The following is an 18,486-nucleotide window of genomic DNA, read 5'->3' on the forward strand; positions in this document are numbered from 1 at the left end:
AGAATGGGCTTTCTATTTTTTTATAGTTCTACAGTCTTTTGTAATTCCTATACTACTTTTGCAATAAAAACCCCTAAGCCGTCTTTTAAATAAATAGGAAAAAACCCTGACACTTTGTTTGGCATGGCCAGCTCGCTGTGTAGAATAGCTCACGCGCCCAATCTTAATGGTTATCTAAATGCGAATATGGAGTAAATATCCTACTGAAATGTTTCTCAGTCCTTGGAAAAGATTTTAAAATTTATTTAGATTTAGTATATGCCTGAAATTCTACACCGTGCACGTGAGAAACAGCAGATGACCTGGACAGCGCGTTTGCTTCCCTGTGCTGGCTGTTCTATGAAGGTGTGGCGCTCAGGTGCCTGGGCTGGGGTTGTGGCCTGGTGCCTCTTCCTTCCACCCTGACCCCACGGAGGCCAGGCTTTCCACGGCTGTTAGGCAACCAGAAAATCAGAGGAGCCTCTTCAACTATCTTCTTAATAGTAGCATGTTAATATTTTTAAGTGTTTTAAGATCTCATTTGGAAAACTGCTGTTCTCATATAATAAGAAAAGACAGTGATTTTCTTATGGTGAGTCATTTATTGTAAGATAATTTACAAATATCTCGCTGTCTTTACTAATTTAAACAGTGGACCAACAATTTCTTCTGACAAGGACAGCAGTAAGCTAAAAACAAAATCAGCTGGCTGAATCTTCGTTACCTGAAAAATAAAAGTACAGAACAAATAAAGATGTCAAGATATAATACATATTTCGGTGGGACTTAAAGAACTGACTCTACATAATAAAATGCTACTCTACACCAGTGGTTCTCAAATTTTGGTCTGGTGACCCTTTCATGGGGTCCGTGAGGGCAAAACTATTTTTATAACAATGTTACTTGCCTATTTTATTCTCATTTTCAGGTGCACACGGTGGAGTTTTCCAGAGGCTATGCAACGTGTAATATCAGGACAGAATGAATACAGAAATGGAGAGAACTGAGCTATCCTCTGTGAAGTCAGATATCAAAGCGTTCTGAGACCAGAAAATTTGAGAACCACTGCTCCTCACCAGCCTGTATTTAATAACTCAAAAGCATGCTAATTCTTTTTTCTTTTTTTTTCTTTTTGCCTCACCACGAGCCATGTGGGATCCTAGTTCCCTGACCAGGGATCGAACCCATGTCCCCCACAGTGGAAGCGTGGAGTCCCAACCACTGGACCACCAGAGAGGTCCCAAGAATGCTAATTCTTTATCCTTACAGTTTATTTAATATATCTAAGAAGAAAAAAAAAGCCCACTAACATCACCCACATACTCCCACCATCTGGCTGCTGCTCTAATGGCCTGGCCATCTCATCTCTCAGGGAATCAGTTTCACTGTTGCCGAATTACCTTCAGTTCTATCTGACCGGGTTTCTTTTCTGACGGGGTAGGGGAGAGTGTGTGAAATATTACCACTTTACCTCTTGTCTGAGGATGAAACTCGAATTTCATTAGTCCCTGGGTTATTATATTAGAAGAAAAAGACAAACACAAAACAAGCAGGTCAAGAAACAATCCATGCTGGTTAATCATTTACAATTTCTGACTAAGAAAGCCCACTTCCTCACTCACTACCTTGAGTATATCACATAATACTTACCAAAATATTCCCTTAAAACAGATTCAATGATTGTTACAAAGGGTCATAGACTTGAATCTGGTTAGAAGCAATAAAACTATGTTCATGCAAGTAGGCAGGACTATGAAAGCATACTTTAAACCACAACTTTTCTATAAACAGCATACAATACATTAAAAAATTTTAGGCTAGCAACTAAATATTTGGTACCTCAAATATTATAGTTTATTCATGCCTTTTATATTATTACCAAAGAGCCAAATGTGTTTGCATTAAAGCCTTTAAGCAGAAGAGCTGACAGGTTACAGAGCATGCAAGTCCATTCATATAAATAATCCACCGTGGGGCTGCACAGCTAACTTGCAATAAAGGATTTAGACTGCCTTTCTAGAAAACAAAAACTAGTCAATTTCCAGTTATTTGAGTTCTTTTTAAAATTCTTGGTCTTCATATCCCAATCTCCCTCTCCTCATTTCTCTGGTTTTGCTACTTTTCAGCCAAGTCCCCGCATTCCTAATCAAGAAAGAGCCTGGTCCTCAATTCTGCAGAGGCTGTAGCCTCGGTCTATTCCGAGCATTCATTCCTCTTTTCCTGGCTCTCCACATCTCACAGCTCCCAGACCTTCAGAGCGCAGTCCAAACTTTCCCCCAGGCCTCTGCATGCACGCCACCCAAGAAGTCAGCGTGGCTCCAGCAGTAGGAAGTACAGCAAGGAGGACACGAATAATACACTTATTTAATCCTTGTATTAGCCCCCATGTCATAGAAAACAACTGCGTTGCAGGCAGAGTATCTTAACCACGTCTATCAAGCTGGTAAGCGGCAGGGCCGCTCATCACTGCCTGGACTCTGATGTTAACAGAGCAGTAGTGACCAGGCTGAGAGATGGATTAGTCTTAAACTCACGCTCCAAAGCAAAATAAGAGAAGGAAGGCTGCTGGATCCAACCAACACTTATAAAACTGTCTCAACCAGTTTATTTGTGTCTCTGGCATTCTGCCCATTTCTATCCTCCAGAGACAAAAGGACCAACTTAAATGTCATCGTAGTGATAAACCTTTCCCTGATTCTTAAACCTGGATTCACGTTTTCACATACTCAATAAAATGTTACTTCTCTCTCTGCTGAACTTCCAGGTCTTAATATATTTATGGCGGGCTTCCCTGGTGGTGCAGTGGTTAAGAATCCGCCTGCCAATGCAGGGGACAGGGGTTCAATCCTTGGCCTGGGAAGATCCCACATGCCGCAGAGCAACTAAGCCCATGCGCCACAACTACTGAGCCTGCACTCTAGAGCCCACGTTCCGCAACAAGTGAAGCCACGACACTGAGAAGCCCGTGCACCGCAACGAAGAGTAGCCCCCGCTCACCGCAACTAGAGAAAGCCCGTGCACAGCAACAAAGACCCAACACAGCCAAAAATAAAAACAAATAAATATATTTAAAAAAATGTATATATTCATGGCACGTCATTCATTCACTCTACAAATATTTACTGAGGAAGTATGTGCCAGGTGATGGGGCTATAAGACTGAACGAGACACTCCCTGTCCCAAGCCGCAGGAGGACAGACAAACAAAAGGGCAATTCCTAGTAAAACAGTGTAAGTGCTATGATGAAGGGAAGCACAGGAGGCTGCCCCACTCAAACCAGGAAGGGGGGATTTCTGGAAGAAAGGATTACCCCAGCTCCGTTAGGAAGGATAAAAAGAGTCAGATGTACAATCAAGGGTGCAGGGGAAGGATGGCATTTCAGGGAAAAAAACATATGTGCCACTCAAAAAATACATTTTTTAATTTGGGAGAGAAATGACAAGGATCTGCGTGAAGAGGGCATAAAGGGGAAAGGGTCAAGGGATATTTAGAAGGTAAAATTTACAGAACTCGGTGACCAATTAGCAGGAGGTGAGAGAGAATGAGTCAAAGAAAACTTACGACACATTTTATCTTTCAGCATAATTATCTGCATTTTTTTCTTATCCTACTAGCACGTAAATGCCTTGGAAGAAAGGATCACATCCTTCAACACCGTGCCTAGCACTGTATGAGGCATATAATGGGTGTTCAATTTAATAATTTTTAAAACAGAATTCCCATTATCGTAACCGTGGTTTCACAAGCATTAACATATCTAGCTAGACAACCAAGACATTTTCTTGAGGAAAGCGGTATTTTAAGAACTCCTTATAAGACAGTACTGATACAGAAAACTTAATTTAAAAATTCCTGGACCCAACTACCATTCAATGATCTGCAGATTTATATAAAACCAAACCCCAAACCAGTCCTGTAACTCAGAAAGCCTGATTTATAATATTTTAAGTTTCAAAGACAGATTTTATAAATGATACTGAATATTTATCATTCAGTATAAATGATACTGAATTATTCACGTCCTTATTCCTAAAACTTGAAGGGAGTGAAAGCTAGCAATATACTAATTTCTAAAAAGAAGAAACTAAGCCTGAATATTTCAGCTGAAACAATCAAAATACACCAGAGATCTCATTTTCATCAAACTTTATGTTCTACGATTAAGGAAACAAGATAAGCAATGGATCATTTCATCGTTAACAGACAAAACAAAACAGAAAACTTAAACATGCAAAGGCTAAACTAGCAGGCACAGATGAGACACGGAGTCTGAGGTGACGCACAGTTACTTACAGAGCCGCAGCACCGGAGATGATTTCAATCAGCTCCTTGGTGATGACAGCTTGGCGGGTGCGATTGAACGTCAAAGTCAATTTGTCAATCATCTCAGCTACAAACAGAACAAAAGACAACAAGATCTAAAACTAGAAAAGAATACCTTTTTCACTAACTCATTTATAGACGTGTGTTGCTTAATTCAAAAATAAGATTCTGTTTCCTTTTGGGTACCCAAACTGGCCACTCAAAAAATTTTATGAAGGTAGTTTTGTTTCTTCCACGAGATACCTTTTCAAAGTACCTGCACACTTACTGCGTACCAAGTAAGATATTACTTCCTTTAAGGCAGAGAATATAATTTTTCTATCCTCACAGAATCGGTGGCAGAGCCCAGGACTAGACCCCAGCTCTCCTGCTTCCTGGTCCACTTCCAGAATCGCTAATGCCTTTTGACGTGAGGGTCTTCATGCTGCTTTCCGCAAGGGAATTCTCTCAGCGCTTACAAGCATTCTTGCTGGCATTGTCCATGGCCGTCATCCTGGCACTCTGCTCACTCGTGGTGGATTCCTTCAGAGAGTAGTAGATGATGTTGGCCAGGCTGTATTCTTGGTAATTCTGCAGCACGTCAGCATCAATATCATCATAGATACTCATGCTCTCTGTTAAAACAAGCCATGGATTTGTCTGAAGCGATACAGCACAAAGACTGATTTAATCAAGACAGCCTCCTGGTAGAAAAACTCTTTATAAAGTCAACGTAAGATTGGTTAAAGGACTCAGTTCTAAAATCTTCATCTATTTCCATACTATAGATAATAGATTTTCAGCAAAATATGATGTGTAAACAAAGCATTTGATATTCTACTTCAAATGCTTAACTTCATAAAACTTAAGAAGTCCACATTTAAAGTAACAGCACCACATTTCACGGATACAAATCCTTTGGATGGTATCTAGCAGCGTGCTGGGCACGAAGCCACCCAACAGTCAGTGACTGCGTTTTTCAATAAAGAAATTAAGGAAAGAACTGAGACTCGTATAGTGTAATATAAAAATCCCATTTCAGCCATTTGATTATTGGGGAAATCTGAAAGTTTCAGGAAAATACGGGAGGGAAAGCTTTTCTGAGAATGTGGAAGAGAGGAAGAGTTAAGAGGCTGCTGTGCATTTTAGTAATTAGGCAGTGGAAACGTAGCAGCAGACTTGAAAATTCACTCATTAGTGTAAAGTGCTGAGACAGTACTGGATTTCATCAAATTTAAGATGCGGTTGATTATAACTCCTATTTTATGTACCATGAAGAAAGAAAATAACATAGCCAATTGAAAATGACATGCCATTGACTGGTAGAAGCATCCCAATTTCTAAGACGTTAAAATGTAAACGTGATAGGGACTTCCCTGGTGGCGCAGTGGTTAAGAATCCACCTGCCAATGCAGGGGACACGGGTTCGAGCCCTGGTCCGGGAAGATCCCACATGCCGCAGAGCAACTAAGCCAGTGCGCCACAACTACTGAGCCTGCGCTCTAGAGCCCATGAGCCACAGCTACTGAGCCCATGCGCCGCAACTACTGAAACCCGTGCGCCTAGAGCCCACGCTCCGCAGCAAGAGAAGCCACCGCAATGAGAAGCCTGCGCACTGCAACGAAGTGTAGCTGCTGCCTGCCTCAACTAGAGAAAGCCCACTTGCAGCAATGAAGACCCAACACAGCCAAAAAATAAATACATTTATGTAAAAAAAAATGTAAAAGTTATACACCTATTACAGGAGAAATCTAATATACAGAAAGGGAAAATAAAATCAGTTCCTGTGTATTATTTCCAGGACGCATCACTGAGCAATGATCACTTTGTTTAAACAGCAAAACAAGAGAACTGAGTTGTTCAATGTATATTAGTTGTGAATAGCGTTCAAATCTCTATTCTAGAGCGTCTGTTTTGTGGTTAGGGAGGGCTCCCACACACAGATTGCAAAGCCAACAGATCATTCTAGCTTAGTTCTTCAACCTCCAAGGACAGAAATCATATCTAACGATGGCCTTCAATGGATATTTATTTATTAAATTAATGAAAGAATGCAGTAAGAGTTGTCAAACAATAAATGTTTATGATTTCATGGAAGCCACTAATAGATGGTGATAAACAGCCCAACGTCATTTTTGTTACTGCTGAAAAAAAGCCACCCTGACAATCACTGTTTTCCTAAACGTACAAATCTCTCCTTTCTATAGGAAAAATACTTGTCATACAAAACCTACTTACCAGCACTTGCAATGGTACCAAGGGAAAAGATGGGCTTTTCTTCTGTCTTGTAGGAGATGACAGACCTAGAAACGGCAAAGCAAATGTAAATTCCAAAAGTATAATTTTAAACTGTTAAGTAGACATTTACTTAATTGAAAAATCTGAACATAAACATAAAAAAGCTTAGATTTCAACATTTTTCTTGCCTGAATCGGTTAAAGATGATAGACCCTTCATCAAATTCATATCCAGAATTTAACAGTTCAAGGGCAATGACCGACGCATCCCCAAAGGTAGGGGGCCTTCTCCCCACTTCTTTGAATGTCACCAGAAACTGGTTAGAATGAGTCCTACAAGAAAATGAAGAGGTCACATAAAATAGTTTAACAGAATACTTCTGCTGAAAGAACAGAGAACAAGGAAAAAACACGCTCACTATGGATCAAGCTTTTTTGAGGGGGGCGGGGGGTGTTCACTGAATTAAGGCGCCCCTGCATTATCGTGATTGTCCCTTTCCTTCAGCACCTGCCAAGAACTAAGGACTAACACCAGGCCCTTCCTGTCTTGCATTTCTCTCTGCCTTTACTTCTCTCCTTCCAGCCCTCATCAGCTGTCATGCATTTCTGGCATTTCCCGGCTGTGAGAGCTCCTTAGGGTCCTCGTTAAAAAAAAAACTGAAAAACGTCCCCCAAAACAAAAACCCATAGCTTCTGATATTCCTACTGTATTCCATTTATGGTCTGGAAGAAGGAAAAACAAAAGATAAATAGAAAACAGGGGAAATCTATCCATTCTACTATATTCTGGAAAAAAATTCAAAACAAAACAAAACCTGTGTATAAAATGGTAACCAAAAAAAGACACCTTGCTTAAACAGACTATCAAAGAAACTTCCCTTTATTCATTCTCGCAGCCTTTTAAACATAAACAATATATACTTAAATTACCTGTGAAGTATACTCCTGAGTTTATCACCAACTCCAACAATCTTAACTTCTTTCCCAGCTGCTGTGAGATTGGCCACCTCACTCTTTAAGTGTTTAGCAATCGAGGAATGAATAGCACCACAAAGCCCTCGGTCTGAGGACACACCGATAAGGAGATGTTTCTTCTTGTCTTCAGGCACCTTAATATCAGCCTTTTCATATAGAGCTTAAAAAAAAAATGTATGTGTAATTACACTACGTACAGCAATAACCCTAATTTACAAAATGATGCCTCAATATAATCAAGTGTCTGTGCACGTATTTCATTTACAATCAGGCTAAAAACCATAAAGGTTTAAATCTCTATTAAGACAGAGGTTCCTAAGGGCCAAATTATCTTAAGTACTGACTAAAAGAAATCGCTAGCACAATTAAAGAACTTGTAAAAAGGCCAGACTTATAGAAGTACCAACTTCTCTAGACTTGCCAAATTTCTAAAGAACACAGATCTTCAGTGTACAACCAAAAAAGCAGAAAACAAATATTTACTGAAATGCTCATATAATCTACATAGCAAGCTTTTATGAAAACTGCTGACATTAAAATGATGGATGCCATTTTATTTTCTATTTATTTATTTTTGCTGGGCTGCGTGGCTTGCAGGACCAGGGATCAAACCCGTGTCCCCTGCAGTGGAAGCGCAGAGTCCTAACCACTGGACCGCCAGGGAAGTCCCTATTTTTGGTATTACTAACAACCTCACTTTGTTGGTCTTCCAAGAAGCAGAAGGCAAGAGGTGTTTAAATAGGATAAAATATACATGGATTTTACTGGGGAAATGCCTGTGAGAGAAAATAGGAAGGAGGTCAGAATAGCCATCACACCAGGATGCCAGTCTGACCAGTGGGATGAAAGGTGCGGTGGCAGCTTCCTGGACTGCTGTACAGTTGAGGGAAAGTTCAGCGAGGCTGCCAGGGAGCCCCAAGTCTCCCAAGAACACGCCTGAGTATCCCATCTGTGCTCAGGTGCTGGCCAGCAGCAGCCCGTGGGAAGCATGGCTTGGGTGCAAAACCACAGGACGATTCAGCAGCTGTGCTCACTCTCGTTACAAAGTGCATCTGCATGGCTGCCACATTCCCCACTTCAACAACATTCCTGCTATCGCCTTTTTCAGTATAGAGCAGTGATTCTCAATTTCAATACCTGAGGACCCTCCATAAAAAGCAGAGAGAGGTAAATACTCAACTCCAAAGTTTAGGGAAGTGGAGAAAATATTCCTTTTCAGTCTCTTTATATGTTTTATATTGTACAGCATAAAATGTCTATTTAAAGTTCTTAAATATTTTAAATGATTAGCCATTTAATATCTAGCAGTTAGTATTTTTTTACTTTGAAGGACTTAGAAGCTGAATGGCAGCCTTGACTTGAATTTTTAATATCACACCACAAATACTATAATTAGATATCTGAGTCAATTTCCTTATTTGATAGTTTTGTGGTTATAGAGTTTTGAGGGGAAACAAATTTATTACACTTATTCATTTCAGCATGAAAGGTGAACAGTGAATGACTTTCACCTTTTCATAGAAATAGGCTAGAGTAATTTATCAACCTCTACCGGGCCGCTAACTAGGTGCTCAGTATTATGCTGGTTATAGAACAGGACTCAGGAGAGCAAACGGCTGGGGTTGTTAATGATTGCTAACCCTAACCTAGCAAGTCTCCATTATGCCTCCTAGGAAAAGCTGAATATGGCTGGGTTTTTTTTTTTGGCTGCACCACACAGCCTGCAGGATCTTAGTTCCGCAACCAGGGATCTAACCCGAACCCTGGCAATAAGAGTGCCAAGTCCTAACCACTGGACCGCCAGCAAATTCCCTAAATATGGCATTTTTAAAGCAAGGAGGCATTTCCACTGAAGCCTAGCGCCCTATCGTTTTCTCATACAGAAGTTTCTTTAGAGCATGCTTAAAAAAAAGCATGCTAGGGCTTCCCTGGTGGCGCAGTGGTTAAGAATCTGCCTGCCAATGCAGGGGACATGGGTTTGAGCCCTGGTTCGGGAAGATCCCACATGCTGCAGAGCAACTAAGCCCGTGTGCCACAACTACTGAGCTTGCGCTCCAGAGCCTGTGAGCCACAACTACTGAAGCCCACGCGCCTAGAGCCCATGCTCCACAACAAGAGAAGCCCACACACTGCAACAAAGAGTAGCCCCTGCTCGCTGCAACTAGAGAAAGCCCACGCGCAGCAACAAAAACCCAATGCAGCCAAAAATAAACATAAATAAAATAAATAAATTTATATATAAAAAAACTGATTGGACTACCCTGGTAGCGCAGTGGTTAAGAATCTGCCTGCCAATGCAGGGGGACACAGATTTGAGCCCTGGTCCGGGAAGATCCCACATGCCACGGAGCAACTAAGCCCATGTGCCTCACTACTGAGCCTGCACTCTAGAGCCCGCGAGCCACAACTACTGAGTCTGTGTGCCGCAACTACCAAAGGCTGCGTGCTTAGAGCCCGTGCTTCCCAACAAGAGAAGCCACCGCAATTAGAAGCCCGCGCGCAGCAACGAAGACCCAATGGAGCCAAAAAAAAAAAAAACAACAAAAACACCGACTAAAAAAAGCATGCTAAAAATGCATGCTTAAAAAATATGAAGAGCACAAGAAAACTACTGCACAAGGTATATGTAATACATAAAGGCATTAACACACAGATGATACAGATACATCTTTTCTTCAATTTGGAAATAAGCAAATTTCTCCCTCTTTACAGTTGATGTTTAAACATTCCGCTCATGTCCTCAGAGTCATATCCATGACTACCCAGTCACCTTCCACTGCAGGGCACCCCCTCCCCACCCTGCAGTCCTAAAAGATCACATCACAGTGTAACAGGAAGAAATCAAGCATTCGAGTTTAATGCACTAAACTTCCAAGTTCTTTTGATGGTGTATTTAATAATCTAGGAAAATTTTCAGAATATCTTAAAAGTGAACATGATCACATACAGTGGTTAACAAATAGAGAGGCTCAGATGCCAAGTCACAGAGGTGTAGTTATGACTGCACTGGGCTTCAGTTTTTCCTATCTGCAAAGCAGGAGCTCTGACGGTCCCCACCCACACAGGGCTGCTGTGATAGATGGGGCCTGGAAGTACTCAGGACAGACGAGTCCTGAACAGTCATCTCTAGGTTAAACGGTACTTCGTAATTTGTGACTGCACTCTCCTCTTACCCAAGGATCCTATTCCATACACTCGGGCTGGTTTCAGCTCCCTCTCAGCTCGGGCATATTTCGCTGCTGCTACCATTTTCATAGACTTGGTAATTTTCTGGATGTTTTTGATTGATTTTAGTCGCCTGGTAACTGAAAAATAGAAGTGCTGTGTTAAGATAAAGGAGTTACCATTTCATTTGTGAATTTATCGAAATATTTTCCTAAACTTCAAGGTAGAATAATTAGCAGTTAGACCTTCAATTAATAGCAGCTGCTAAACTAGGCTTAATGTTAGAGTACCAATAACTCAGACCTTGTGCTACCTGGAGAGGACAAGCAAAACGGCAACATAATAGTATCAATAAATTATGTATTTAAAACTAAATGGTACTGAAAATGGCCTTTTGCCACATATTCCGTAACATTTTATACACACACACAGTAGTTTTTTCTAGTTATATCATTATCATTCTACAGACAACAGAATCAACAACCATGTGTCACCTCACATGGGTCTTTTCCAAAACAAGTTCAATGCCGCATAGGGATGGCATAGATTCACTGTGTCCATTTTGACCAAATACGTAAATGGGCTAAAGCAGCACATTTTTATTTGTCAAAGTTTAGTTTTTCTTAATTCACATATTGTGATAAAGTACTTACTATCTTTCAAGGTTGCCATATTTCGAACTTGGATCCTGAGAATAAAGGTGGTAAAAAACATTTTAGTTTTTTGAAAAATAGCTCAAAGAAAAACTTTCAAAGTTGATAAACTGATTTAAAGAGTATCCCATAAAGAAATGATCTATGACTCTGAATGTGTGTGTGTATACATAAATACCTCAATACTGATACCAAACCCTACATCATCAAAGATCTCATTCTAGGGCTTCCCTGGTGGCGCAGTGGTTGAGAGTCCGCCTGCCGATGCAGGGGACACGGGTTCGTGCCCCGGTCCGGGAAGATCCCACATGCCGTGGAGCGGCTAGGCCCATGAGCCATGGCTGCTGAGCCTGCGCGTCCGGAGCCTGTGCTCTGCAACGGGAGAGGCCACAACAGTGAGAGGCCCAGGTACCGCAAAAAAAAAAAAAAAAAAAACAAAACAAAAACAGATCTCATTCTATTTGATCTAACACAAAGCTTCCACTGAAGTCACAATGGCATTCACGCATGCTCTATTCCCACCCCTATGTCTTTGCCTATATTGTTGCTGACTTCCTCAGTTCACCGAAACCTTTTCAAATAACCCTTACGGTCAACTACACATTCTAACATGACCACATGTGTCAAAGTACAGTTTATTTAAACCAATTGACTTTTTCAACTCAATTCAGTAAGCTCTTTACTGAGCAGCTACTCTGCTCCAGGACATGGTGTCTGACCACAAGAAGCATACTATTATCTCATAAACAAGATTTATGCAAATTTAGATTTACATGAAATTTACATTAAATATTTTCTACAGTCTTTTAAAGTGCTGATGCATTAAAGTCAAAATGATATGACTTAAAAGTAATGTTGGTGAAAGATAAATTACAAGAGGATCCTCCTCTTACTGGTGAAGACATGTTATTGAATATACATTATCTTGTAGCTCGTAAGTCCATAAAGTACCTGTGTTGGCCTGGAAAGCTCCATGGGAGAAATGAAGAATCGATATATTTGTGCATAAAGGAGGGCCTAAGGAGGGCATTCCTAGGAACTGGATGTAGTTTTGAAGCTGGAGACATAGCTTGGGTTAATAAGTTTAAATATTATTTTATAGGTACTGGAAAAATGATGAATGTTTCTAAGCCCACAAATCAGTTTAGTTTTTCAGTAAGGTATCTCGGATGGCAGTGAAAAGCACAAAATGATACCAAATGTTGATGACATGGAGGCCAAACAAGGGGCTTCCAGACAAGAGAAGGCAAGCACCTGGACTGAGAGGTTGACAAAGCAACAGGAGACCAGATGTGAGAGCAAGCTGACCCAAAGGTTTCTAACTTAATGACCTAAATGAACACTGTTGTCATTTAACCAAGAGAGAAAAACTGGGTGGGGGAGATCTCCCTGGAGATAATGAAGTTTGAATTTGATGTAGTTTAAAAAACCATGCGACCAAGTGGAAATGTTAACCAGGTCTGGGAAACATATGAGGTATTGAGATTTGAGACAGATTTGTAACTATCAGAAGACATGGTAGTTGGTGCCAAAAAAAATAAAATTAAAAAAAAAAAGAAAAAGAAAGAGAATTAGAACGAGAAGCAGGGGGAATATGTCCTAATCCTATAAGGCCAGCATAACCCTAATACTAAAACCAGATAAAGACATTATATAAGAAATGAAATTTAGAGAACAATATCTCTCATGAACATAGATGCAAAAATCCTCAACAAAATATTAGCAAATGCAATCTAACCATGTATTAAAAACAATTATACACTACGACCAAGTGGGATTTATTCCAGGTATGTGAGGCTTGTTCATCATTCGAAATTCAAATATATAATCCACCACATCAACACACTAAAGAAGACAAATGGTATCATCAATAGATGCCGAAAAAGGATCTGACAAAATCAAATGCCGATTCACGATTAAAAACCTCTCAGCGAATTAGGAATAGAGGAGAACTTCCTCAACCTGATAAAGAACATCCATAAAAAAAACCCCCTAAGGTTTAATGGTTAGAAACTAGGAGCTTTCCCCCTAAGACTGGGAACAAGACAAGGATGCCCTGTCTCACCACCCCTACTCAACATTGTACTGAAGTCCTAATTAATGCAGTTAAGACAAAAAGGGAAACAACACGTATACAGGTTGGGAGGGAAGAAATAAAGCTGTCTTTGTTCATAGATGACATGATCAACTACATAGAAAATCCCAAAGAATGGCCAAAAATTTAAAAAAAAACTGACAATACCAATGACGGCAAGAATGTGGGGTAACAGGAACTCTCACTGATCACCAGTGGTTATACAAAATGGTATGGCTACTTTGGAAGATGGTTTGGCAGCTTCTTACAAATCTAAACATAGTTTAAACATATGATTCAGCAATCATACCCCTAGATACCTACCCAATTGAGCTGAAAACTTTTATCTACATGACAACCTGCATTCACATTCCTATAGCAGCTTTATTCATAACTTCCAAAAACTGGAAGGAATCAAGATGTCCTTCAATACATGAATGAATGGACAAACAGACAGATGCATCCATACAGTTGGAGCAGTATTAAGCAATAAAAATAAATGAGCCATCAAGCCACAAAAAGACATGGAGGAACCTTAATTGCATATCGCTAAGTGAAAGAAACCAATCTGAAAAGGCTACATACTGTATGATTCCAATTATAAGACATTCCAGAACTGAAAAAACTATAGCAACAATAAAAATATCAGTGGTTGCCAGGATTTAGGGAGAGATTTTTAGGGCAGTGAAACTATTCTGCATGGTATTGTAATGGAAGACACATGTCACTATGCATTTGTCAAAACCCACAGAAGTGTACAACAAAACGAGTGTCCTTAATGAAACTATGCACCTTAGTTAATAATGCATCAACACGGGTTCATTAATTGTAGTATACACTCCACACTAATGCAAGATGTTGATGACTGGGGAAAATGTCCAGAGTGGGGTGTGGGTATATGTAACTCTCTGTGCTACTCAATTTTTCTATAAATCTAAAACTGTACTAAAAACAGACTAAAAAAAAGTCTATAATAACTTAAAAATGCAGGCTATAAGATATGATGCCATTTTTGTGATTCTATGTGTTTATGTGCACAAAAGTCAGTCTGAAAGTTCATAACCAGAACAGCTATTTTTTAAAAATCTCTTGACTTATGTATCTTACTACTGGTATTACTCAGCCATGGAGAAAGAAAAATAAAGAAAATAAGAGGAAGGAGACTACCTGGAAAACATTACGGGTTTGGTTTTAAGAGTGGATCCCCCAAAGGCAAAGATAAAAGCTGTCAAACATTGACAAGCTCTGCTAGTTTCAGAGGGCGGACTTAATCAACATAATGACCATCCCATGAACATTTTTTCATCATGGCACTTGAAAAGTAATATTTTGGGGATGATTTTCTTTTTTTGGAATAACTTATTTGCCCAGACATTCTAAATTTAGAGACTATAAAGCGTGACACTGGTCACTCTTTATAGATGGTCTTAGGCATGCACTCCAATTTAACTGACATAGGTTTCTAGTCAGAGCACATCATATGGAACAAAATCTGAACTGCATGCCATATCTGGATGAACACAGAATGTTCGGGTCTCCACACGTATCCCAAGTGAGAGGTATGCAGAAGATACAGGATCTTTTGTGATTCTTTCTGCTGTGCACACACCCTAATTTCCCCAATTTTGAAGCACTCTCATGTTTAGACTTCATTCAATTCTAAACATGTCTATCTGTGTTACAAAGTTATTTTTTAAGTACAATTTGAGTGCAAAATAACCACAAGCTGATCTGAACTCCCTCTGGCGACAGACTGCTCTACTGAATATACAGCTTTTGCAAATGAGAAGATAAAGGAAGTTCTGCGTCAGTTTTCTGTTCTGGAAAATTGCATCATGTCCTAAAAAATTCTCGGGAGATTATCTGAGAAACTAGAAACACATCAAATACAGCAGAGGGCAAATCGCACAGATAGATGGCGGACTACCATGATCTACTATGATCACACAGCAGGTTCGTGGGTGAACTATGTATCATTCAAAGAAATTACAGACAGCTTGAATGAATTTTAAGGAGTGTATAATGCTGAATAATATAAAAATTAAGGAAGAAGCAGCATCCACTAATTCCAAAGGAAAAGAAAATTATGAAGTATGTCTAATTCTAACACTGAATGCCTGGGTGAAAGTCCGACCCTGGCCTCTCCACCAAGCGACTCCCCAGAACTTTATCACCAACCGTGACACACAATTCAGTCTTGTTAGGCTTCTAACCTTCTCACATTACATTTTATGTAGAACGTGTATGTATAAATTCGTTTTCATTTTTCAGCTGATACATCTGGATCCTCATAAGCATTTTTCCCACTGTCCTTGGTTCTTTACAAATACTGATTCACTTAATCCCCACACTAATCCAATGAATGGGGTACTAGCATTACCCCCATTTAACAGATGAGGAAATGGTACAGAGACACTGAGTAACTTGCCCAAGGCCACACTGCCAGGTGAGTGGTGGTCAGGATTCAAAGCCGGGCAGTTTGGCACCACTCCATCGGGTACACTACAGGCTGCTGCCTCACGTTTAAAAGTATGTATCTGCTATGTCAGCCTCAGATGATGGCCTCTCTTCTCTCTCCTGAAATGCCATCTCTCCCCCTTTTCAGTGTCCATAGTTCAACTTACGGCCTACTGGTTTCCTATTATAAAATAGTTCCATTTTAGACAATGTGGAACACTAGGAAATAGAAATGTATTTCCCCCTGATTTGAGATAGAAAAATCACTCTTTCCCACCCCCAAATTTCTTATTTCCATTTTCTTAAATACTACTTTAAAAAAAAGTTTAATTTCCAAAAATTTAGGGTATTTTACTGACACCCTGAACAATTAAAACAACTTCACTGTAGGTTTAATTAAGCCTAATGTTTAATGTTGGTAGGCTAACCTCCCTGAAACCAAAACTATAACAACAAATTGCATTTTAAAAAGCTTTCAATAACCAAAACACAACCAAGGAAATGCCTCTTTCTGGTTCTGCAAAGACAAAAGTATAACGTATTTCCCTTCCAAATTAATTCTGTGGTATGTGAAACATTAAGATGGCTTTAGTTTCTGAATTTAAAAGGCAATTATAGGGAGTGGAAGGGAAAAGGCAGAAGAGGCAGGAAAGACAGCAGGCATCTAGAGTGATGAAATGTATGAAAAGGAAGAGGACAGAGTATGCCTTGCAAGGTGGAAACTGACGTTTGATGAATATTCATAACCTAACAATTTAAAACTAACACTCCAAAGGGAGTAAGGTCAGGACTTCATTTATTTTCTGACTGAGGTTCCAGTTTAAGCCCCACCCGACACAGTAGTTGTCTCAGACCCAGCAAGCGCTTAAATGCTTCTTTACTAAAAGATCTTCAAAAGATCTTACAGGTATTTTAAAAGTTATTTTTACAATTTTATGTATTTTGTCCTCATTTCAGAAACTGTCCATTTTTAAAGATCAACTTGGATAACAAAGTTCTAAAAATATTTACAGATAACATTAATGCACAGCAAGATGGGAAGGAAGGAAGGAAAGAGAGGTGATGTTTGCAGAGCACCACTGCATGTGAGGAACTATCCCACAACGCTCACCAGGATCATGTCGATTTGTTCACCACGTTTTAGCACTTTCCACAGTGCCAACTTGGCATAGGGCAAGCACCCAACAAATGTGCGCTGAGTGATTGAGAAATGGGACAACCTATACCAGTGAGAATCCAACTAAGGTGACTTCTTACTTCCCATGAATACTCTTTCAATATTAGGAGAAAGAAACTCTGAATTCCAAGGCAAATCCACTAACATTTGTATGTAGGTTTTTCACATCAGATTTAATTACTTCATTAAGCTGAAAATCTTTTATTGTTATAAATTTTTTGCTTAATGAACACATCCCTATTTTAATTAATGCTTTATAGTCCCTTCTCATAAATTAGGTACAAAAATCTAGTTTAGTGGGGTGGCTCCTCAGAATTCTCCTTTACTGTAAAACCGGGGAAATGCTACAGTCTATAGCTAACCCTTTAGCACTGTATCTGAAATTCTTCCAGACTCTGTCTAGCTTCATCACATCTCATCCTATTACAGGGTACCATACAAACCAACGTTTGTCTGCCTATTCCTAGGCCTTCTAAGATGCTTTTTCTGGAGGGTGGGGGGAAACCAATGTTTAAAATCCCTAAAACTTGCATGGCAATGAACAGATGACGCACAGAAGTCCATCCATCTCCTCCTCCTCGGGGCATTGGGACGATATCATGACCTTGCAGGATTACTGATTCAGCACAACAGTTTCGAGATAGTGCAAGGTCTCTTCCGCTTCCTCGCCAACAGATATTTAAGGTCCCCTTTGCAACCCACGAGGGCATTTATTTTATTCACTTGGGTCCAGCAAACCGCCTGCTGCAAGGTCGCTGCTTAGTTCGCGTTGTGCGTTACTGCGCTCTGCACCGGAGAGTTTCAAAAAGCGTCAAGGACAAAAAGCACACCTTAACCTTCCGCGGGACCTTCCCTGGGGCCCTCCCCTCCCCCACTTTGAGGGCCCGGGTAAGGCCTCCCAGAGGCTCGCCGCCTGGCGCGCAGCAAAGGCTCCGTAAGCATTTACTTAGTAGCTGAGGGGATCCAAGACTGCCCTCAAATTAACTGGGCCCAAGGCCCCACTCTCGAGGTCCCAGATGAGCACTTCTCGTGGCCCTCACCCCGCCCCAGCCCGCCTCCGGAGACGTGGCGCGCCCTTCCCGGTTCCGAGCGCTTCCTGCAGCCCGGGCTCCGGGGCCTCTGCGGCACCCGGGCCTGGCCGGCCCTGCGACCCCGGGTCCGTCCCACTCGCCTCGACCCGCTTCCCCTGCCCCCTGCCTGAGCCCCTCCATCCGCCGTAACCCTCCCGTTCCCACCGCGAGCTGCCATACCATTGCGGCTGCACGGCCCAGGCCGACAGCCCTGCTAGCCCCGCCGGAGAATACATGGTGATTCCGGCCCTGCTGAAGGTCGGTCAGACAGGCCTCACCGCGCCTGCGCGGAAGCTGCCCCACACGCCCCGCCCACCCCGTGGTCTCATTCAGTCTCGCTTCTTCTCGCAGGATGGAACGAAGCCTCGCGAGCGTTGGGGGTGGTGGTGCCCTGGCT

General features: G+C 41.0%; 1 protein-coding gene across 7 annotated transcripts; it reads right to left on the bottom strand.

Annotated features, from left to right (window-relative positions):
* Positions 1 to 561: 561 nt before the first annotated feature.
* Positions 562 to 18,427, bottom strand: ATP5F1C (ATP synthase F1 subunit gamma). 7 transcript variants are annotated; one of them, XM_029237873.1, is made up of 10 exons: positions 18,270 to 18,390; positions 11,312 to 11,346; positions 10,667 to 10,798; positions 7,449 to 7,653; positions 6,708 to 6,851; positions 6,520 to 6,584; positions 4,761 to 4,916; positions 4,273 to 4,369; positions 1,451 to 1,487; positions 562 to 703 (listed from the first exon to the last, which is right to left on the bottom strand). In XM_029237873.1, exons 1-9 carry the CDS (start codon positions 18,323 to 18,325, stop codon positions 1,481 to 1,483), a joined length of 897 nt encoding a protein of 298 aa, XP_029093706.1. In that variant the 5' UTR covers positions 18,326 to 18,390; the 3' UTR covers positions 562 to 703; positions 1,451 to 1,480. The 7 variants fall into 7 exon arrangements, with proteins under 7 accessions (XP_029093706.1, XP_029093708.1, XP_029093703.1 ...); XM_029237875.1 differs by lacking the exon at positions 18,270 to 18,390 and adding an exon at positions 17,574 to 18,112; XM_029237870.1 differs by lacking the exon at positions 18,270 to 18,390 and adding an exon at positions 17,551 to 17,573.
* Positions 18,428 to 18,486: the final 59 nt, after the last annotated feature.

This window comes from Monodon monoceros, unplaced genomic scaffold, assembly GCF_005190385.1.
Source record: "Monodon monoceros isolate NGI ecotype Baffin Bay Population unplaced genomic scaffold, NGI_Narwhal_1 Super_Scaffold_21, whole genome shotgun sequence".
NCBI classification, from domain to species: Eukaryota; Metazoa; Chordata; class Mammalia; order Artiodactyla; family Monodontidae; genus Monodon; species Monodon monoceros.